Raw genomic sequence first — 23,858 nt, forward strand, 5'->3', positions numbered from 1 at the left:
AATATGTAGCCTTTTGCACCTGGCTTCTTTCACTTAGCACAATGTTTTCAAGGCTCATCCATGCTACAGTAGGTATCAGTACTTCATTCCCTTTTATGACTGAATAATATTCCATTGTATAGATACACCATTTTGTTCATCCATCATTCATTGGACATTTGGGTTGTTTCCATTTCTTGTCTATTATGAATAATATTTTTATAAACTTTCATGTACAAGTTTCTATGTGGATATGTCTTCAATTACCTTGGGTATATTCCTTTGAGTGAAATTACTGGGCCACATGGTGACTCTATGTTTAAAATTTTGAGGAATTTCCCTGTTTCCAAAGTGATTGTACCTTTTTGCCACCAGAAATTTATGAAAATTCTAATCTCTCCACATTCTTACCAACACTCAGTATTATTTGTCTTCTTGATTAAAGCTAGTTTAGCCGGGTGCCTGGGTGGCTCAGTCAGTGGGTGCCTGACTCTTGGTTTCAGCTCAGGTCATGATCTCAGGGTCGGGGGACTGAGCTCTGTGCTCAGCAGGGAGTCTGCTTGGTATTCTCTCCCTCCCTCTCCCTCTGCCCCTCTTCCTGTTCTCTCTGTCTAGAATAAATAAATAAATCTTAAAAAAGAAAAAGCCATCCTAGTGGGTGTAAAGTCCTATCTCATTGTGCTTTTGATTTGCATTTCCTGAATCACTTATGATGTTGAGCATCTTTTCATGTGCTTGTTGAACATTTGTATACCTTCTTTGGAGAAATGTCTATGCAGACACGTTGCCTATTTTTTTTAAAGATTTTATTTATTTATTTGACAGAGAGAGACAGCCAGCGAGAGAGGGAACACAAGCAGGGGGAGTGGGAGAGGAAGAAGCAGGCTCATAGCGGAGGAGCCTGATGTGGGGCTCGATCCCAGAACGCCGGGATCACGCCCTGAGCCGAAGGCAGACGCTTAACGACTGAGCCGCCCAGGCGCCCCACGTTGCCTATTTTTTAACTGGGTTATTTATCACCTTTATTAGTGGATTATAGTTTTTATATATTCTGAGTATCAATCTGTTAATAGATACATAATTTCCAAGTATTTTCTCCAATTCTGTGATTAATCATTTCTTTTTGTTTTTGTTTTGTTTTGTTTGTTTGTTTTTTAATTTTTTTTATTATATTATGTTAGTCACCATACAGTACATCCCTGGTTTCTGATGTAAAGTTCGATGATTCATTAGTTGCGTATAACACCCAGTGCACCATGCAATATGTGCCCTCCTTACTACCCATCACCAGTCTATCCCATTCCCCCACCCCCCTCCCCCTCTGAAGCCCTCAGTTTGTTTTTCAGAGTCCATAGTCTCTCATGCTTCATTCCCCCTTCTGATTACCCCCTTTTCTTTAACCCTTTCTTATTTCACTCCCTTAAAATTTTACCTTTGATGCAGGGAAGCTTTTAATTTTGATAAAGTTCAATTTATCTATTTTTTTCTTTTGTCATTTATGCTTTTGAGGTCATATCTAAGGAGCCTTTGCCAACCCAAGTTCACAAAGATTTAAGACTATTCTCTTCTAAGAATGTTCCAGTCTTAGCTCTTATAATCAGGCCTATGATCATTTTGAGCTAATTTTTGTGTATGGAGTGAGGTAGGGTTACAGCTTCTAAGTTCCCTTTTGATTTCTTCTTTGATCCATTATTTAGGAGTATGTTTTTTAATTTCCACATACTTGTGAATTCCTGAGATTTCCTTCTCTTATTAATTCCTCATTTCACTGCATGTGGTCAGAGAATATACTTGTATGAGTTCAATCCTCTAAATTTATCAAGGTTTATTTTACGGCCTAGCGTATGGTCCATTGTGGAGAATGTTCCACATGTGCTTAGGAAAAATGCATATTCTGCTTTTGTTGAGCGGAACATTTCATAGATATACTTCTGCCTAATTGTTCTATTCATTATTTAAAGGAGGTATTGTCTCCAACTGGTATTGCTGAATTGTCTATTTCTCCTTTCAATTATTTCCATTTTTGCTTCATATATTTTGGGGTTCTGCTCTTAAGTGTCTATGTGTTTATAATTGCTAATATATTCTCATTGAATGGAGCCTTTTATCATTATAAAATGTCCCTCTTTATCTCTAGCAAAATATTTTTTAAGTTTATTTTGTCTGATATTAATATAGCCACACCAGCTTTCTCATGGTTTTCTCTTTTTCTGCCTACTCCCTTTCAAACTATTTGTATCTGAATCAAATCCTATAGACACTATGTATTTGCATCTGTGTTTTCATCCAGTCTGACAATCTCCACATTTGGACTGGATAGTTTAATCCATTCACATTTAAAATTACTATTGATATAGTTGCATTTACATCTGCAATTTTACTTTTTGTTTTCTATATGTCTCATCAATATTTTTTCTCTATTCCTCCTTAACTGCTTTCTTGTGAATTAAGTGAATATTTTCTTGTACATTTTAATTTCTTTAATGATTTTTAACTAGTAAAAATCTTGGATTATTGGATTATTTTCTTGGATTCTTTTCTTAGTAACTTACAATAGACATCTTAATCCATCCAAGTCTATTAACTTAATTCTAGTGAAATATAGAAATTTTATTCTTTATATAGCTTTAGTCCCTTTGTGCATTTGTGCTATTATGTCAAATACATTACATTTCTATATGTTATATGCCCAGCAATACAATTATATGATATATATTGCTTTATGCAGTTCCTTTTTAAATCTGCTAAGAGATGAGAAATATGGAATTATACTTTTATAATTGCTTATAAAATTACATTTACTGGTATTCTTTATTTTGTGTGTGTGTAACTTTGAATTATCGTCTGGTGTCACTTGCACTCAGCCTAAAGAATGTCCTTCAGTATTTCTTATAAGGTAGATCTGATAACAACAAATTCTCTCAGTTTCGTTTATCTGGAAATGTCTTTATTTTGCCTTCATTTTTGAAGAATAATTTGCTCTACATAAGATCCTTAGCCTCCATTGTTTCTGATGAGGAATCAACTGTTCCTCTTACTGGAGTTCTCTTTTAGGTAGTTATGTTAGTCGCCATACAGTACATCCCTGGTTTCCGATGTAAAGTTCGATGATTCATTAGTTGCATATAACACCCAGTGCACCACGCAATATGTGCCCTCCTTACTACCCATCACCGGTCTATCCCATTCCCCCACCCTCTCCCCTCTGAAGCCCTCAGTTTGTTTCTCAGAGGCCATAGTCTCGTACTGTTCTGTTAACTGCTTTCAAGGTTTTCTCTTTGTCTTTTATCAGACATGCCATTGGTGCACTTTATGGTGTCCTATGTTTCTCTAAGGCTCAGCTCATTTTTCTTCATTCATTTTTCCTCTCTTGCCTTCAGATTTCATAATCTCTGTTGATCTATCTTTAAACTTGCTGATACTTTCTTATGTCAAATCAAATCTAATTTTAAATGCCCCTAGTGAATTTTTCATTTCATTTTTTTTTACTTTTCAAGTCCAAAATTTCAATTTTGTTCTTTTTAAAATTTATATCTCTTTATTGATATTCCTTATTGATAAGATATTGTCATCATACTTTCCTGTATTCTTTCATCAAGGTTTCCTTTCATCAAAGTTTGTTCTTTGAACAAATTTAGATTAACTACTTTTGAAGTCCGTCTGGTAAGCCCAACATCCAGGTCCCCTCAAAGACAATTTCTGTTATCTGCTCTTTTCCTCTTTATGTTCCTCTGTCTTTGATGTCTCTTAAGTACTTGTTGAAAACCAGACATTTTAGATAATCTAGTTTAGCCACTCTGGTTATGATCACTCCCCCACTCCCACCCTCCCCTCGGGACTCGTGGGTGTTGTTTGCTTATTTGTTCAGTGACTTAAATGGACTGGTTCAATGAAATACTTTACCCCACCAAGTGTGCAGTCTCTAATGTCAACCCTTGGAGGGTGTGGCTCTGGACGTGTGCACATTGTTCCTGACTCCCCTCTGATGGGATGACATGCCCCTGGGATGACAGTAGTTTAGCAGGGCATTTTGGCTTGTTTGTTTTGTTTTACTGTCTCTTTCACTTATCTCCCTGTTAAGCTTCTGGCTGGACTGCCCTATTGGAATCACACCCAGCTGTTCGCCTTCACTAATTGCTACCCAATTGCTCTACTGTCTCCAACAGTATAGATATAAATTACTCCACAGTCTGAAACACTTAAATTCAGGCTCCTTTGTAGGGTTTGTCTTTGAAGCCAATCTTTGTGGCTTGTTTTATCTCCAGGAGGGTTCTTTTCAGCTGGCTCTTTCTCTGGTTCTCTCTGTTAAACTTCTACCAGGTATAGCTGGCCTACTGTATCTCCTGTTGCTATAACAGAGCTACCAGCCTCCTCTTAAATGTTCATCAACTGCTTTCAAGCTTGAAATTTCTCACACTTTGTTCCAAATAAAGTCATTTCCCCTAGGGAGAGCTACAGAACTCTGCTCACGCAGCCCGCCTCTCCCCCTAGGCAGAATCTCTGAAGCACTGTTCTAGAGCTGGCGAGGTGGGGGATAGTAGCCTGCTTCTCTCAGAGTGATATGCCTGCTCTATGGGGTGGGTGCTGGGGGGATGGTGGCCACTGTCTTGAAAGGCCTCTCCTGGCATGGCAATTTCACCCTGTGTGTGAGCTGGGGTGGTGGTGATTAGGACCCGGTATTCTTGGCCTCAGATAGAGCTTCCACCCTATAAGAGGGCGTTGCATAGCAGAAAGCAGCCCCAGACTTCTCAGCCAAGCTTGCATGGACTAAAGCTTCTGCAACACAGAGTGGGGCGAGATGAGAAATGCAGTGGTCTGCCCTTGCTGTGGAGAAACTACAGCCCTAGAGTAGGAGCTAGGAGGAAGAGGAAGCCTATCTTCTTGCCCACGTCTGCCCAGAGAACAGCTCTGTCCCTGAGCTGGGGTTCAAACAGGGAGCAGGTCATGTCTCAAAAGCCACAGTGCTGCTGTTCTTACTGAGATTTAGTAGATTTTCTTGAATAAGTGTTTCTCCATTTCATGTATGCATACAGAACAACTTTCAGAGACTTTAAATGCTTGGGATTTTTAAAATAATTTTCACCAGTTATGTTTGTATCACTGGGGAAAGGCTCCACAGAGCTCCTCATACTGCCATCCCTGAAGTGCTTCTCCTAACCCCATGTGACTTGCACTGGAAAAAAAAATCATTTAGGGGACAGCTGGCTCCATTTCCCAGTACTCTGTTTACTTCACTGTAGCCATATTTTCTAAATTAAAAATAAAGGACATGTGCTCTGGCGAGGGCTTTGTACTGTTTCCAGGTACGAGAGTCAATATGGGCAGTAAATGTTGGAAATACTAGAATTTACAATTCATTTAGATGGTTTCTGGAGACAACAGATCAGAATATTTGAAAGCAGGTTGCCCCAGAAAACCTAGAAATATACAGTTGTAAAACTCTGGTTCTCCTAAAAAGTCATAAGGGATTCCTGGCTGATACAACGTCTTCTTTTAAAGGTGACAGCTCTAAGCTGTGTCTTCCCATCAACTATCTCGATTTATGTTTGGTGCTTCTCCAAAGACAATCAATTAATTCTAATAGGAATTCAACATGGAGAGACTGGGCTCTAAACAAAAAACACCAGCAGCGAAGACTGAGTGTTGCCACGTAAAACCCCTTCTCCAAGGCTGGAAATGGGCTGCTTTTTTCTAGCTCTAAATCTGTCATCACCTCAGCATTCAGAATCTAGGGAGTTTTCTCTCCTGGGCAACTTGGGAATTTCTCAGGTAAAGCCTAGGTCTATGGATGTAGGCAAGGGGAATGTAGCCTGGCAAAGTTGGGGGAACTTAATAGGGCTGTCTCTGAGACTTCGTTCCCAAGTGTTCTTAAAATCAGACTCTGAAGTCACCAGGGAAATCTGGTTTTGAAATGATAGACAGCCCCAATGCCCTCAGCCATCAGGATAACACACCCTCCCTGGAAATGTGCATCTGTCTAATTGCTCAAGATTGTGTACAAACTGAATATTCATGATCTTCATGTTGACACAAAGGGTATATTTTTAAATGTCACTACCCAATATTTAAAATCCTTTTTCTGTCCTTAAAAAGACTCATAGATTTTATTGGATCCACTATTTGAGACACCTGGCTATGAGCCCCATATCTCCAGATTGGGGAAAGGGATAGAACATACTGGGGTCAGAGTTAATTGCAAAGCATAACGAGTTTATTATCTATAGATTGAATAAATATGTCTTACTCATATATGTGTGACCATTTTTCAAATGGTTTGTTTAATAAGTTAAAAATCCATCGAAAAGCATTACTGAATTTCTGATTATCTGCATCTTGTGTGGTTTCACTGGTGACACCATGCTGACCATACCACGCACCTGGCTGGGTCTCAGTTTCAGGATCAGTGAAGTGAGGCAGGCTTACTATTCCGGTGACCCATCATTGAGCCCATATTGCCGGGGAGTGGGAGGGACAGGGTGGGCAAGCAGTCTGTTTACAGCCTGAGATATCTGGGCAGCCTCTGGCAACATCACACCAGGGAGTGGCAGCAGCAGAAATGAAGCCAAGTTTATCTGACTCTAAACCCAGCACCTCATCTGAGCTCAGGGAGGTCAGGCTGCTGTGTATCAGAAGGGCATGTTCAGGACCAGAACCCAGAGCACCATCTCAGAGCTTCCAGAAGCATCCTGAATTTTGCTTCTGTTTCCTCAAACTGGCAAAACACCAAAAGGCCTCCACTCCCAAGGCAAAGAGAAAGAGATAAGGAATTTGGGAAGCTTTTCTGCCCCAGGGAAGAATCAGCCTCAATGACAGTTTGGTATTAACTAGCTCAGCCATGCAGGGAGGCATAATTAGTTTCCCAGCCCAGAGTTTCATTCCACCGGTCCCCCACACCCCAAGGGCTACACAATCTGTTTGAAATGAAAAGAAAAATAAAATCACTGCTCTCCTCGGCTGACCCATCAGGCTATTGCTCCTGGCCATGGGCAAAAGGTGAGGCAGCCATCTGTCTGCTGAGGTGAAAAAGAATGAAATAGTCATTTTTTAAATGACATTTTCAATTTTTCCCCTATGTCTACTATGCCCTCTTCCACCCTACTGTTTAAATGATTCTTTTCAAATTGAAAATATCAGTGAATAATAGGAAAAGAAAAATCACAGTAATCTGTGGCTTCTGCTAACGGGCTGCTCTGTCCCACTGGGCCAAGATGGAGAAGAACCTTCTTCCCGGGCCCACTTACTGGGCCTGCTGACCATACTGGGTGGGAGAAGCTGTGTGGACCACTCTGAAGGGCCTGCAGGTCCAAACCCAAACTGACTCCCCTGAGTGGGTGATTCCCCAGGCAGCCACCACGGAACCAAGGGGCTCAGCTTGTCCAATGTCTCGCTCTGTTCCCGTGCCATATTCAGCCCTTGGTGCCCAAGGAATTTCGACAAAGCAGGTAGGAAAAAAAACCCTCTCCTGAGTCCAGAGCAGCCCTCTATGAGAATTCTTCCTCCTCTCTGCAGGCAGTTCCTGCCACCTCCCCTCCTGAGTGCAGGAAGAGACAGTCCCAACTTACCACTGCCACCCTAAACACACCTCAAGATGGTGGGATCCATCCTGGCCTCAGTGTAGACAGGAGGCCAAGCCACTCCCATGTGGGCTGGGAAGCCAAAGGCCACCTTTCCCTTTAGCTCCTGGGGCCCTGAGGAATTCTTGATCCTTCTTTGGAAATTAAGCTATGCTTTCTCCTTCCTATTTACTCTCTGGATATCAATTTTTTTTATAATAATTTTTTATTATATTATGTTAGTCGCCATACAGTACATCCCTAGTTTTTGATGTAAAGTTCCATGATTCATTACTTGCGCATAACACCCAGTGCACCATGCAACACGTGCCCTCCTTAATACCCATCAGCAGTCTATCCCATTCCCCCCCCCCTCTGAAGCCCTCAGTTTGTTTCCCAGAGTCCATAGTCTCCTATGGTTCATTCCCCCTTCTGTTTACCACCCCCCCTTCTTCTTCCCTTTCTGGGTATCCATTTAAATGACCTCAACTCTGTTCTTCCTTTTGAAGCAGAGCCTCCCTGTTCAGCTGTATCTTTTCTGGCATTATTCTCTGGGTTTAGTGCAGGTTTATTTTTCCCCTTCTATACCCACAAGATTGCTTTCGTTTGAAAGTGACCACAAGTGACAGCTTTATTAAAATAAAGATATCTAGGGTCCCCTGAAGGCTTCAAGCTCCTCTCACCAGCTGATTCCTGGGGGATCTCCATGCAGGAAAGCACATTCTATACACACACACACACACACACACAAAGGGAAGCTGGTGCTTCCCTTTGATTAAAGCTTGAGACAGCAGTATAAGCTATGAGGTGCCTTGAAAGAGACCCCAGAAATGCGTGTTTTCCTGTCCATGACCCAGAAGGAGGACACAGCCTGAGGCTACTTCGTGCAAGTCACCCCCAAGCTTGGAAGAATGAGAATCAGTTCTTCAGTCTGCTGGCCTTCCTTCTAGACAGCTTTGAAGCCAGACACCTGGATACGAATGTTCTTTACTAAGTGGTTTTAGGCAGCCTTGCTTTTTTATTCATTCAGTCACTCAACAAATTCCTACTTAGCCCCAACTACATGCCTGCCACTGTGTCAAGCAGGAGAATGGAAAAATTAGGACCCCGCCTCCACCCTCAAGGAACCCACAGAGTAATGGGAAAAGCAGATTAATAGTTACAATACAGTACAACTTGCTCATCTATAAAATGGGGCTAATGATCTCATGGGCTTATTTTAAGGCTTATATAAAATGAAGTGAACTAGGCCGTGCCAAACATCTAGCCAGTGTCCGATAAATGTCAGTTTTCTCTTGTTTCCTCTTCTTGGTGTAAAATCTCTGCCCCTCCTCCATGGGCACCACCGCCAGGATCTGCAAAACTGGGAAGAAGCCTGCTCCCCGTAGAGGGGCTGCATCTCCGGGAGCTGCCACGCTATGAACCCAAGTCAGGTCTTGCTAACAGCTATGTCCTCAATTCTGAAGATGATCCCAGGCAGTAGAGTGCAGGCCCCAGGGACCCAGACAGGCCACAGAAAGAGGACCAAAGGGTTCCCACAGACCCCAGCTAAGGAAATCCACCCATCCCTTATCCCGTTAGCATCTGTCTTCATCTGAGCATATATAACCAAGGATTTCCCACTGCAGAAGTTTCTTCTGAGGTTGGAGGAAGTAGGAGGATGTAGAGGGAAACTTTCTAGACTTGAGACAGACCTCTAGATCCCTACCCAAAAGTCTCCAGGCCCCAGGGGAGGACCGTGAGGGCCATCACCAAGTTGCACTGGGCCTCAGCAAACAGGTTGAGGGTATGGTTGCCAATGTTACTTCCGGGTTCTAGCATGCTCTGATCCCTCTAGATCTTTACCAGACTAGAGCTTTCACAGTTGAGATACAACTTGAGAAAGCTCACCTTTCTTTGGTAATATATGAGGCAAGAGGGAAGGACTGCACTGAGGTGCACAACAATACTGTACATTTCTAATATGGACCAGGGTGAAATAAGACATTTAATTTTCAGTTTACAAAAATCAAGGCAACTTTCTGTACTTCCAAAGTAATTACAAACTCAAAAATACTTATGCCTATTTTGCTAAAAAAAAAAAAACAACTGGCTGTTGTTGAAAAACATTTAAAATTCACAATTGTACAGTTTTAGGTAAATAAAATAATGATTTTTCTTGTTTTGTTAACATAACTATCTGTCTACTGAGTGACCAAAGTAAGTCCTGCTAATCGAGAAACAGCAATTGCCCAAGAGGCTTCACAGTGATTTACTACAATTCTTTCTAGTAAGAAAGCAAAACTATCTCTCAGTTTTCTGCTGTCACTAGAAAGGAATCCTTTTCGCGAGAACTTTAAATAGATAAGTACTAAAAGAAAAAAAAATTCAGAGTATGTCTTCCCAATGTGAAACTACATCTATGTCTGAGTTGTAAAGAATGTATATTAAAATTATACCATGCCACAAAATGCACATTTTGTAGAGGGGGAAGAAAGAAAAGATTAAATTGAGTCTTCCTGACAATTGTCTTAAATCACACCTTCCTGCTTGCAATTGAAATTAGAAGTCACGCTGCTTTGAGTTAAATCAAATTCACCCTGGCAGGAAGATAGGCTGATGCGACTCCAATCCTGTCAGGAGGTGGAAACACAAGAAGACCCAAGTCTCTCCCCAAGGAGAGTCTCCTTCCGCCAGGGGGGAGAAGTCCTTCCCCACCCATCCATCACCGCGGAAATGAGACTCTGGCCAGGTAACGGGGCACCTTGCATCATTCTCCCACCAGCCAAGCTTCCTACAAACACAGCACATTCCTGATATGGTCTGCTGCCCTCTGCAATGCCAAGTGGGTTTTACAAAACAATCTTTCTCTACAAACAGGAGCAGGTCCCCAGGCTGGCAGGCTTAGATTTCCTAGCAGGAGGCGAGTCAGACCGAGACACTTGCACATTAGCATTAGCTCGGGCCCCCTCTAAGCTCACTCCTGACCTTCTCAGGCTGGGTGGAACTGGGGAAGCCTTAGCACGCACATCATGTCTAATGGCACTGAAATGGGCTTCAAATCTGCTCTTCTAGGTGTTTCGACCAGAAAGTATATTTCCGATCATATTTTCTGTGTGAGCTCCAAGAAGGAAAGATGGGGGAAATGAAGGACAGAGGGAAGGGAGGGAGCCTGAAGGAAAGAATGTGCTTCCTGCCCCCATGCCTACCGTGGACACAGGCAGGGTGGGGGCGCTTTTCTGCCTGGCATCTCATTTCATCAGCACAACAATCCCGCAGCATTTAAGGAGCAACTGCTGTCATTTCTATAGCCAGGGAAACTGAGGCACAGGACAGTGAAGAGGCTTGCCCAAGGTCACCCAACCTGTAAAGGGCAGTGCTGATTCCAGCAACTGACTGCCCTCACTTTTTCCCACACTAAATGAGAGGCTCAGGTAACTGCTGGTTTTACTTACTATCTGAGCTTATTTACTCTCTCCAAATCTTCCCTACTCCACTCCTCTAAATCCTCGCCATTCTTCCAAGATGTGTCATAAGTCCCAATTCCTCAAGGAAGTCCGTTCTGACAATGCACTCTTCTAGAATTCAATTTTAACCCTCATTACACTAGTTTGCAAAAGCTCCTCAACTGTTTCTTGTATTGTCTTCTTGGCTCAATTATGAGCTTCTTAAAGGAAAGAACCATGTCCTGTATATTTTGTCATCTCTCGAAATGCCTGGCACAGAGTCAAGCCCATGAGAAATGCTCAGGAAATAGCCACAGAACAGCCTGGATTGATGCCTTTCAAAGCTGGGCTCCTCTGCTCACCCCTGCGCATGGCTCCCCATTCCTCTCACAGTGGCCTCGAAGGCCTGCACAACCTGCTCCTCACCCAGCCCCTCTCTGGCCTCACTCCCCACCCCTTTCTCCCATAATCACTCTGCTCTGGCCACACTAGCTACCCTACTGTTCCTCAAACACACCAGGCACATTGCTACCCCAGGGCCTTTGCACTGGCTGTTCCTGCCACCTGGAAATCTCTCCCCCCAAACAGAGTTCACACCTAACTTTCTCCAAGTCTTTCCTGATAGAAGAGCCTCTAACCACCTCATTTAATTGAGGCTCTTCGAATTTTGTCTTTGTTCCACTGAAATATCCTCAGCACTTACTGGTGTTCAATAAATTCTAGTTGGATGAAGGGAACAGAAGGATCTGAGCATGTGACCAATAGAAAGCAGGAGTACATCCCAGGTCCCTGACAAATTCCCGGCCAAACTGGGGAAGAAAAGGAACTTGGAAGCAGGTCTACAGTTTCTACCAACCATCTCATGCCCCCCCCACCCCACCAGGGCCCAATAAACAATGGGTTTATTGGGAGTTGGTGTCCACCTCCTATATCTGCCCACAGAGCTAGGGGCCCACCGTTATATATACTTTACCTGACTATCCCATTTCCTCAATCAAATGGGAAGTTCCTGGCAAACCTGGACATGTCTGCTGTTTCTTTTGTGTGCACCAGTCCCCTCCATGGTCCCCAACCTGACCCCATGCCCTGAGCCTGGAGGACCCCCCAAAAAACCTTAGGTCTGAGTGAGTGGAGGAGATGGTCTTATTCACACTAAGCCCCCTCCTGAAGAAAGCGATATTGCTGGCTTCCAGAGCCATGCCCGGAGCCTGTCTCAGCTTTCCTGAGCCTTCGGTCCCAGACAGCTCCTGGCACAAGCATCCTTCTGTGTCTCCAGGGAAGGATACCAGCAAAACAGTCACTCAGTAACCCATCTCATGGCCTCGCTTCTCTCATGGATCCTTCCAGTCTCATCTGCAACCTTTCTGCTGAAAGTAAGAGATAAGCCTGTTTTCCCTCGATCAGGATCACTGGAGCAGAAAAACAAGAGGATCCCAGCCCCTTATGAAGGGGACTTCATAGAGTAAATGGGGTTTTATCTTGTAATAACTGCATGATCTTCGACAGTTAACTACAGTCGCTGAGCCTTGATTTCCTCCTCTGTAGAATGGGGGCTAACAACATCCCACACGGTTGCTTATAAGGTTAAAACAAGGTAACACGTGCAAAGCATTTAGCACCTAGTAGATGCTTAATAAACATTAGTTCTCTTCCTCTTTCCAGCTCTTCTCCAGACAAGTTCAGGCCTATTTCTACAACCCTTCCTCACTGGTTCCTTTTTCCAATTTTTGAACCATTGATAAAAGTCTCTTTTATTCCTTTCCACTGGATTTCCCTTCTAACATAAATCTCCAGAGTCTAGTAAACTATTTTTTTAAAAGCCTGGTCCAATTATAGACTTGGAGGGTCTATGTCATAATCCCAGCACAGTATACTTTCCACCAAACAGTCTTTTAGAAAATAAAGCAAATCAGAGGATCAGTTTATTATTAAGCTGAGATTTAGATGTGGAAGAAACCAAAAATGTTCAAAGACTCACTTTTCCAAGCCCTTGAACTGAGAGGCAGGTCTAAAGACTCTCCCACAGCTCTCCCATTCCTCCGTGGCTCCTTCTATCTCATCGGGGAAATATTATGACGATTAATTAGACAAAGCCTGTCCCATTTGTCAAGATCCTTTGAGGCAGGAACCACATAAACACCAAACATCGTAACTACAATAAAAAGAAACCAGAAAACCCCTCTGCTCTGGGACCCTAACCAAGGCAGAGCTAAATAAATCTGTAGCAGAATATCACGAAGGATCTTCCACATGGATAATAGAAAATGTCACCAGCATAAACAGGAAGAGAGATTAGTTCAATAAAGGAATAAAGTCACATTTGTGGGTCTCAAGTAAGATTTTTGCTTACTTTTAACTTCCCAGCATATAACTCACAAGGTTATTAATACAGACTCCTACTGTTTTGAGCAAATAAACAGCTGCTGATGTTTTGTGCCCAAACCACTTTATTAGAGTTTTCCTTTACAGCAATTGTTTTTTCCTTTCCAAATCCTGAGAGGCTCAGACAGCTAAAAAACAGAGTGCCGAGGCAGGAGGAATAACAAAGGAGAGAGGAGGCAGCCTGTGTGGGCAGAGAGAATGGGGCAGGGGCTGCCGGGACCCCCACTGTCCTCTTCACAACTCTCGGACAAAGTCAACGTTCAAGAGTGGAAAGCAGAAGACCCAGATAGCGTGCAATCAGAAGGGCTGTTTTTGCCCTGATGCTAAGAGTTGCCATTAAACAGAATTTACCAGCGTGAGAAGATAAGGATGACCAACCATCTGGGTTTGCCCAGGCTGGAGGGGCCTCCTTGGACCCAGGAATCACAGTTTTAAAACAGGGAAAGTCCTGGGCAAACGGGACAAGTCGATCACCCCAGAAGACACATGGCCATGCCGGTGAACCGGAAAGCACATAGCACAGTGCCAGGCACACGGTAAGTGCCCGTGTCCCACATGGGACTGGAATGAGCTCTAGCTTGCAGCTGGCACACTCTGCTTCTCCCACAGGACAAGCTCCTGGGGGCTTACGATGATCCTCACAGATCCACAATGATCCACAAGAAAGGGCTCTCCAGGGCCTCTGGAGCAGGACTGCACTCACCCTTCCAGAGCAAGGCCATCACCTACACAAGGACAGACCAAGCCACCTGCCTGGCTCCCCACCCCCCATCACTCTTCCACTTGACCTGATGAGGCCTCTGAGCTTACACGTGAACACAGTCTTCAATAGAAAGATCTCCTGGCCCTCTCTCTGCGTGATTTTCACCTTTTCTTCCCTTCTATAGAGGGCATATATGCTAGACAGTTTCCCTTCTTGTCTCCACCACTATCAGCTGTGTGACTTTGGGCAAACTTTAAGTCTCTATGCATCAACGCTCTCACCTCTAAAACTCTCCCTCCATGTTGTGAAGATAAAAAGCAATCATGTATGAATAGCATCTAGCCCAGTGCCTGACACACAGGAGTTCTCTTCCTCTGTGCCTCCTGTTATAATCAATCCTCAATATTTTATATGCCTGTTGCTCTTAAAATAAACCAAGGATTTGGCTAGGATTCTCATTTGTCACTTCTGGAGCTTCAAATCCCTTCTTAGCTTTCTTACTCTTATATTCATCGGCTCAAGCAATTTTGGTACTGTTCTCCTGAGTCCCAGATGCCATTTGCATGACATTTATCAGCCCAGGTTTCAAATCCTGTGCTGTCCAGATCCCTGAATTACGTTCCCATTCCTCTGGGATCTCAATGGCCTTTAATGGTCTGTCCCAGGAGACAGAGATGGATGGGCAAGGCAAACAAGTCACCACTGCTGCTTAAAATGCAATACCCAACCATCTTAAATAGGGTGCTCCACCTCTGTCTTAAACTCTGGACAGTGGTGGAATGAACCATTCATTCCAAAGAGTTGGCTCTAAGCCGCTTCTTCGGGCACCATTTTTCATTGCTCTCATCCATCCCAAGCAGAGCGGTGCAGATGCCTCTTCTCTGGATCTTCCCAAACATAGTGCTTTTGTGAACTCTTGAAGGGAAGCAGTAACAAAACGTAGCCCAGAGAACTATGTCTCCGGCTCTAATACCATTTCAGCGGTGGCATCATACAGGAAGCCTGTCACAGTCTCATCGGGGCTGGACACATAGGGCTTTCCGAAAGCTTCATTAAGGGTAGGTTCATCTCCCAAAAGCAAACCTTCTCAAAACTGACCTTGAATGTTGGACAGTGAAAGAGCTACATCGGAACCTCATACCCATGGAGATGATTTGTCCTAGCAATACAGTTTAATCCATAATCATGTAGCCAGAAAACTACTAAAGCATTAGTGTGCACATAATCAGGAATCCTCTTGCTTAAAGTTCCAGTTGGCTGCACTCAGCTGGGTCCATAAAAAGTACGCAGACCCACACATAAGATTCCAGAACAGCAGTTGTTTCTAATCACGACCACAACAAATCTTATATCAGAACAGTTGTGCAGTCATTTGTTATTAACAATAATTTAAGTACCAAAACATATGAATGATTAGGTTTAACTAATAAGTTGAAGGGATTTCAAGGTTATCACGCTGTCTTGCATACTAATATGCTTTCTTGAGTGGGTGAGAAAGGGATAGAGTGAGAATGAATGCACCGTGTTGGGACATGCTTCATCCCGGCCCCGCCCTGGGGTGTGTGCCCTGCATGCGAAGGCATGTGTGTGAGGAAAGGGAAAAAATATCAAGCAGTCTGTGCTCACACATTGCAGTGTGGAATGGAGCTGACTCTGACCCCAAAGGCAGAGTGAGATTTGATAAGTTGACAATTATAAGCCCCATAGAATAATCAAACCTCTACCCAATTCAAGAGCCTTCAGCCCTAGAGAGACATTCAAGGCCGGCATAGAAAGTGCAGGCCAGCATTTGTTTCATCTGAATCATCAACCAGCAGACCTAACCCACTCCGTCTCTTGCTCCCTACTGCAGCTGCACATCTCACATTTATGGACTTCTGCCCCTCCATCTTCATGCATAACCGTCTTTCTCCCAAAATCCCATCTTGCTACCTTCTGGCTACACTCAACACTCATTCAGCCTGGTGCTTCCCCAAAGAACCTTCTGTGTGACATCACCTCCAGCTAGACTGCCTTCCTATATGCTTCTTCACAGAGCAGCCATCTGTCCTAGACTCTTGGATAGAAACCAAGCAATGAAAAAGGACAACAATCCTAAAGAGACCCTCGAGCCCCCAAATCAAGCCAATAGCCCATTCAGCTGCCCAAGTTAAGTGAAGTGAAATTCTGTAGGATGGTAATGAAGATGGTCCCCTAACCTTGTATATGGCTCTGAGTCCCATAAATACCTTTGGAAAAACGCAGACTAGCCTAACCCAAGTGGCCGAAGCTGACCTACAAGGCCCTCACGAACCAGAGAACCAGACTGTGGCTCTCCAACATTTCATTCCGAATTCTCCTTGAGATTTCTACATCAACCTACTTATCAAGGGCAAATAACAATTTATGTCAAGTGAGTGGGAAAGAATGTGGAATTCATTTATTTTACAGCCTACACACTTCGGGATAAAAATGAAAATTCTTTGGTCATGGGAAAAAGTTGTATTCTTTGGCAAGGTTTTCCTACTCCACAAAGATGTGGTCCACGGCTATTAATAAAGGTAACTGGGCTCAACTTCTAAATCCTGCTTTTGCACTCTCTCAAAATATCAATCACTGTTACTAATGTAATTTCACATGCCACAGTTCATTCTGAAGGACAAATAGCTTTACTATTTAAATGACACCCTTTCCTCAAATAAACTCCAAGCATTCGGCAAACATCATATCCTCTTCTTTACAACGCTGCCAAGTCAGGGATCAGATGAGAAGGACACCAACCAATTCTAGGTGACATCCAAAAGCTACCTGGGACAACAAATGAATCATCGAACTTTACATCGGAAACTGGGGATGTACTGTATGGTGACTAACACAATATAATAAAACAACAACAACAACAACAACAAAAAAAATAACCTCCCAACATCCAGACCTAGCACATTTGCTGACTTTTAGGGACCACATATGGTTTGTTATCACAGTGAACAACCTGTTTTTACTGACCTAATGTACATTAATATGCACATAATATGCCTAACAAACTTTTAGGAAACAAAAAGCTGTTAATAATCCATTTCTCCCATTGTTGGGATGATCTCGACTCAGTGAAGTAAGATAATGGATTTGGAAATTAGTCATATAATGTAATACATTATTAATCATGGTATTCAGAAGGGTAAATAGATATTATAAGAACACTACCCAGGAATTCAATTTCCTTTTAGATTTGTTTACTCTCTTGAATTCTTTATGCTACCATCATCCCTTACAAAAATGTAATAGTCTGATCTTTCTTTTTCTCCCAAAACAGTGATTTTCAACCTTTTTTAGAAAAGAAGCAGAGCCTTTTTAAAAATATTTTATAGAACACCAAATATAAGACAGATGAAGGAGGAGATACACTGGCTGCAAGGAGGGGAGAGGGTGAGTGCAGGAGGGGTTCAGGAGACTTCACCTGACCCTTTAATTTCTCAGGTCCTGGATCCAACCTTCTAGAAGCCTGGAGCTCCTGGGGCCACAGTGTGAAAACCACTGCCCTAAATCATCTATGTAAAGTAAAAATTAAGTACATAATATAGAATTCAGGCAGTGTTATGTGTGTGTGTGTGTGTGTGTGTGTGTGTATATATATATATATATATATAGTGATCTACATAAATAAAACATATATATAAAATACACAAACACTGATATCCCAAGAGAAAAACTGGCAGAAGACACCAATACAAGGCAAAAACAAACAGGGCTAGGGGGAGGATACTAAGTTCTACAGTAATCAAAGGAGTACAAATCAAAAGAATCAAAAGAACACTTGCAGTGATTACATTTGCCCAGAATAAGTTTAATGGTAACATCCAAGGCTGGACAGGCTCCGTGAAACTGGTACAATAATACATTGCTGGTAGCCATGTAGAAAGTTTTTGAAAACAATCTTTCATTAAAATATTCATACTCTTTGAGTCAGTAGTAATCCCACATCTAGAACCAGATTTTTAAAAAATAGTTCAAGACAAGAAAAGTGAGGTGAAGATGTTTATTTCTGTGTTAATCATAGTAGAAAAGCCAATGTTCAATATGGGGAAAGTGGTTAAATCAATAATGGTCTATCAATGATAGAATATTATACAGTCATTAAAAATACAGTACAGTTCTCTTTAAAAACCCTCCACTCAGTCAACTTTCCAGAGGAAGGACACCTTCAGCCCCCCTGGAAAACAAGCCCCGAGATGCCTTTGTCCCTCTGCGGCAGCTTTTGTCTCCTACCCCACCCCCACTCACATCTCCAGCTAACAATTGAGTTGTGTGCTTACCAACAGTCCTCTGAGTTTGTTCCCAAACGTGTTTATACTTTTGGTACTTGTCATTGTAACAGCATAATCTAATTACATATTCTATAAACCAATGGAATATGACTGCTAAGAAGATGAGAGTTGTTGTTTCTAAGAAAATTAATTTCACTGCTTTAGAAAGACTTTATAAAGCTAGTCACTTACATAGCAGTCAGATTGCATGCGAGCAAAATCACTGCAAAGGACAAGATAAAAGTCATAAAAATTTAGGCTACTACATGGAGATTGCTTCATAAGCATCTTGAAATTCTCAATGAATTTTAAAGAAAACAGAACTAGACATCAGTCTCTGTAAGCAGCACATTATGGGCGTGGTTTATGCAAGGAAGATGATCAGAAAGACAGCTGGCCCACCCAGACCAAAGACAAAGCTTTGGCCTTAACATCAAAAGGCTGGCAAATGAATGTATAACAAATTCAAAAATAATATAAAAATAAAATATTTAATGCATGTATGCAATATTTTGTTTTATTCTCCTCTTTGCCGAGTTTTTCAGTTAACTAACTTAAACACCAATTGTGTTGAATAAGAGGGATCCTGTTGTCCTTTAAAAACAAGTCTACCATGACAGGGTCCAGGAGTGTCTTGATTCACCACTGTATCCAACGTCACCTCCCCGGTGTGCTACCTGGTACATATTAGATCTCCAATAAATAAAGACTGAATTAATGAACTATGTAGCAAATGTGGAAAAAAGGAGTTCTAACAAGAAGCAGTGAAAAAAAGCAGAATATAAAACTACATGCAAACCATGACCATACTTTTGTTTTTAAATATGGAAGCAGATGGGCAAAGTGAGAAGGGATTGCTTAAAATGCAAAACAGTTGGGTTAGAGTAGAATGCATTAGCAGCAATTTTATACATTTTTAAATATTTTCCTTAATATTGGCACATTCTTTTACAGATTCAAAAAGGCACTAATCAAGAAAAGGAGAAAGCTGTCTTGGGTTCTACTGGACTTCCAAACTAAGAATTGCACCAACACTGCTATTTCCCAGCAGTCTCTGCGACAGGTAGGCCTCCTTCAGCACGCCCTCTTGCCTCAGCCACCTCACCACCTCCAGCAATCCCCCTTTCTCCTCCAAGAGCAAACCTGTACTAACATGGATTTCGTGTCTCCAACCCAACAGGATGCTATTTTTGAAATCTAGAGCGATCCACCCTCTCATTTACCATAGATTTGGTTTTAAAAAAAAATTCTCAAAACTACAATTTACATTCCCAAGAGATTCCCAAACGCCATCTAATTAAATCATTCAATCAGAAAACAAATTAAAATGAAATATCACTGCAACCCCCAAGAGGAAAATAAACTTTTCAGTCATGACTAGAACAGACCTCTAGGGTAATGCTCCAAAGCCTGTTCTAATGGCAAGTCCTATGGAACATTCTGCTGAACATTTTGTGACATTTGCAGTTTCTGGGACAACTCTCCTTCCAAAGCAAAGAGGAGCCTGAGCAAGGCTCCAAAGCAAAACATATTCATTTGAGACTGGAAACGCTTTCATTAATAACTAACTGGTGCACTGGGCATCCACACTGTGTACTTATTCATCCATCCAACACCTATTCCTTCGAATGTGCCAGGAGCTGTCCTGGGTATTCCATGAACACTTTCTTAGTGAATATAACCTCTGCCTCTCAGCATGAGATAAAACAAAACCCAGAGCTTCCAGAGGTTATCTACAGAAGAGTCTCGAAGTGGGGAGGCTATGACTTCATCATTCCTTGGCCATCCTCTGAGGTCTCTCATTCTGACACCCACTTCCACCATCAAATAACTCCAAGGGAGCACTCTTCCCCTGTGATCTGCTGGCCCTCTAAGAAGACAGTATAGTATGTGGTTAAGAACACAGACTCTGAAGAAGCCACATAAGCTGGGTTTAAATCCTTGAACTACCATGTACCAGTGATGTCACCCTAGACAAATCATATAATCTTCCCATCTGTAAAACAGAGTTAATAGTATGCATCTCACAGGGTTGTGATGATGAAATTAGTCAATATATGTAAAGCACTTCGAATAGTAGCTGGCACATAATGGGTGCTATATAAGTTTCAGCTGTTATCATTAGCCCTTCTCCACTCCCCCAGCTCAGCAGACTAAACTGGATTGCTCAAAAGGCTGTACTGACTTGAGGAAACGTGACAGTGGAATGCACACGAATGGTCCACATCGCTAAGTACAAGAGTCTGATTGTCATTTCCCACCCTCTGCCTTCAGACAGCTGCACTTGGCCAGTCCCAAACTTTGCAGGCCTCTTACTTCAATCAAGTAAACACTAAGTTTACTTAATTCCCTGCATTCTAGCTCTGGATGGCTCCAGCAGCACTGGGCAAGTAGTCCTCACTACACCATCACAGCACAACCAACCAAGTCATCTCTGCCCGCTACCTGCCTCCTATCTAGTCTTCCCCAAGTCGCTGACCCTTCCCCCACTCCTCTCCAGGCTGTGGCTTCTGCTTTTCCGTCCTGAGGATCTGGTCATTTCTGAATATCCAAGGAGTCCAAATACAGTCAGTGTACATGCACAAGAGAACTGGACCAACCATGTCTTCAGAATCCTGTTCTGTCCTAGCTTCCTATTTCTTCCAATTTTTTCAGGTATATATTTTAAAGTTCAGAAAAATAAATAGTTATAAGGTTTCCTGGGAACAAAATCACAAAGGCTCCTTTCAGCTCTGTACTCATTTTTCATGTAAAGCATTAAAAATCATGTGACAAGGTCCTCATTTAACAAGATAGGGGCTACTCTGTGATGAGCTCATGGGTTAACAATGTCTCCTCACTGCTTCCCAAAGTAGTACCTCGCTCACCTCCTCCCTGAGCAGACTGGAAAGCACAAGAGAACCATTTTCCAGGAATATATATACACACACACAGAATCTGTGAAGGAAAATCTCTCAAAATCTGTGGGCAAACTGGAAACGTCAAAGTAAGGTACGGCCTTGTGTCTCCCTGGGAACATTCTGAATCACCCTGGGGCAAACATTGTACTTCTATTGCTGATTAATGTCAGTCCAGACCCATGGGATGGAAAAAGTAAGAAACAGCACCAACAGGAGCTGGTCTAGATAAACTGGTCTGCCAAGCCTAGTTTTAAGAGGCAGAGGCAGGTATGAAAGGGAAGCTGCCAGGGGTCTCCTTTGCTAGGAAGTGTCCCCAAGCCCTGGGCTTGGTTTGAAGTCATCAGTTAGAAAGCACAAGCGATATGTACACCTCTCCCACCCTCACCTGAACCTTCCCTGGGACATATGCCTTAACATACCAACTGTGGACACAGCAGCTATCCTTACCTTGCCAGGGGCAGTGGGGGCAAAAGCGGATCCAGACACCCACGTGTAAGCAAAAGAGAGTGCTCCTGGGGGAGAAAGGCTTCCATTCAACTAGATATTTGCCAAGGTCTGCTGGGTAGTGGACCCAGAGCCTGGCTGGCCTGCCAGGTTTACAGGTGAACAAGGCTCCCTGCCTTTAAGAAGCTCACACTCCTGGGAGAGAGCAGCGGAAGCGAGGAGGTGAAGAAAAGAGAAGTGTGTACGTGTGAGACGCGCGCGTGTGTGTGCACACCCAGCACCAGTGCCCCGCGGTGCCTGGAGCTCTCCAACGCTTGCCTCCGACAGCACATCCGACGGGGTCTCCTCGGGAGAGCTCCAGTACCCCATCCTCCCCTTGGCCCCAGCCCTGGCCTGGATGGAGTGCAACCATCTAGCACAGCCTTAGATTCCAGACCCACTCCGCGCGAGTGTGTCTGCTCCGCCCGAACCGCTCGCTGGGCCTGGGAGTGCCCTGGGCCTGGGAATGGAGCTACCGGAGAGAACGGCCTTCACCGGGCCCCGCGAGGAAGGCACAGCCCACGGTGGGTTCTCTGGGTCCTGGGCGGCTGCGCCACCGCAGTGGACAGAGCTCCAGGCTCCTCTGCTTCTTCCCCGAGGAGACACCTGCTCCCAGAGAGGGTCTTGGACCCGCGGGCTGTGGTGGGGGTGGGGACCGCTATAGGTTCAAACAGCACCCCCAGCCACAGAATCCCCCTGCATTTCCAACCGCCTACGGACGGCGCACAGCAGGGCTGGGGCTGGGTCTATGCAATCTTCCTAGCCCCGGCTTGTCCCGCAGCCTGTGGGTTCTAAATGCCAAAGACTGGGGCCGCGCGAGCATCTCGCCCTGGGCCCTTACAGGGGCCAGATGAGCTCCACCGCCCGCGCCCGCTCTCTCCTGTACACACACAAACATTCACGTACACACACTCTGAGCCGGACCTCTGTGTGATCCCGAAAGCCGGCGAGCCACCAGCCCGGAGTCTCAGGCACATTTGGACACGTGCGCAGCGCGCCCCCACACCGCCAGTGAGCTGCACACACCCGCGCGTGGAGCCCCGCGCACACACGTGTGCCCGGGAGAAGCGCGCGCCGCAGCGGACAGCGAGGGTCTCCCACGCAGGCGAGAGCGCACTCGCCGCCCGCCCCCCAAGCGTCTGCGGCCTCGGACCCCGCGGCCGCTGGCTCCATGCGCACCCGCCCCAGCATACCCCGGGCCGCGCTGGGCACTCCCGGGCCTTGTGAGCCGCCCAAGTTTCCCGGGGCGCCCTTACCTTGGATATGCTGCTTGATGACATTCTCCAGGTGGTCCAGCCGTTCAATAATCTTCAGGGTGTCCCCTTTGTCTTCCTCCAGCTTCTTGTCAGGCGCCGGCTCCTGACCCCGCACATACACGCTGGCGATGTAGTTGGTGACCCAGCCCACGTAGAGCAGACATATGATGTTGGTCATGCCGCTCAGGATCACGCAAGTGGACACCAAAGTTTTGGTCTTCCTGGTGCACACCATTCTGGGCTCCCTCCTCCATATAGAGTTCCCGGGGGACCCTCCTCGCGGCGCGCCGGCACTCCCCCGCGCGCACACCCCCGGCCCGCCCCGGACCGCTGGGCTCCGGAGCACCTGAGTCCCGAGGTCCTCCACACCCCGGGCGGCTCGCCGCGGAGCCGCCGTGCCCAAGTTTGGAGCTCCCGCCGCTGGCCACCCGGAGAGAGAGCTTGACAAAGGAAATGAGGTGGATTTTTTTCCAAATTAAAAATCTCCGAGCCCTTCTGGAAGCGGTCACGGGTGGCCAGCAGCCGCGCGCCCGGATACGCGCGTCTGGGAAACTTTGCCACAGCCTGGGTCCGCGGCCGCGCCGTTTCCCATCGCCAGGCGCGGGTTGCCTTGGCGGTCCGACCGGCCCGCGCTGCTGGAAGGACGGCGACGGCGACGGCGGCGGCGGCGGCGGCGGCGGCGGCGGCGAGAGCGGCGGAGCAGAGCGGCCCGGCCCCTCCGAGCGACAAGCGCCGCCACCAATCGCGCTCCGGCTCGGGAGAGGGGCCGGTGCTGGGCGGCCGCGGACCAACAAGGAGGGCGCGGGGGGCGGAGTCCGGCCCCCCGGCCCCACCTGCTGGCGGCCCCCGGCTCCCGCCCTCCAGGGACGCGCCCGAGCCTCCCCTGGCGCCGGC

At 44.9% G+C, this 23,858-nt stretch overlaps 1 protein-coding gene across 1 annotated transcript in view; it reads right to left on the minus strand.

Moving 5' to 3' along the window:
• Positions 1-23,705, minus strand: part of GALNT18 (polypeptide N-acetylgalactosaminyltransferase 18) — a 328,800-nt gene extending 305,095 nt beyond the window's left edge. Inside the window, exon 1 of the mRNA XM_002928032.4 lies at positions 22,965-23,705. Coding sequence (XP_002928078.2) covers positions 22,965-23,199 — 235 coding nt within the window. The 5' untranslated portion in view covers positions 23,200-23,705. The remainder of the gene's footprint in view (positions 1-22,964) is intronic.
• Between the last annotated feature and the right edge of the window lie 153 nt (positions 23,706-23,858).

Source organism: Ailuropoda melanoleuca, chromosome 16, assembly GCF_002007445.2.
Source record: "Ailuropoda melanoleuca isolate Jingjing chromosome 16, ASM200744v2, whole genome shotgun sequence".
Taxonomy (NCBI): domain Eukaryota; kingdom Metazoa; phylum Chordata; class Mammalia; order Carnivora; family Ursidae; genus Ailuropoda; species Ailuropoda melanoleuca.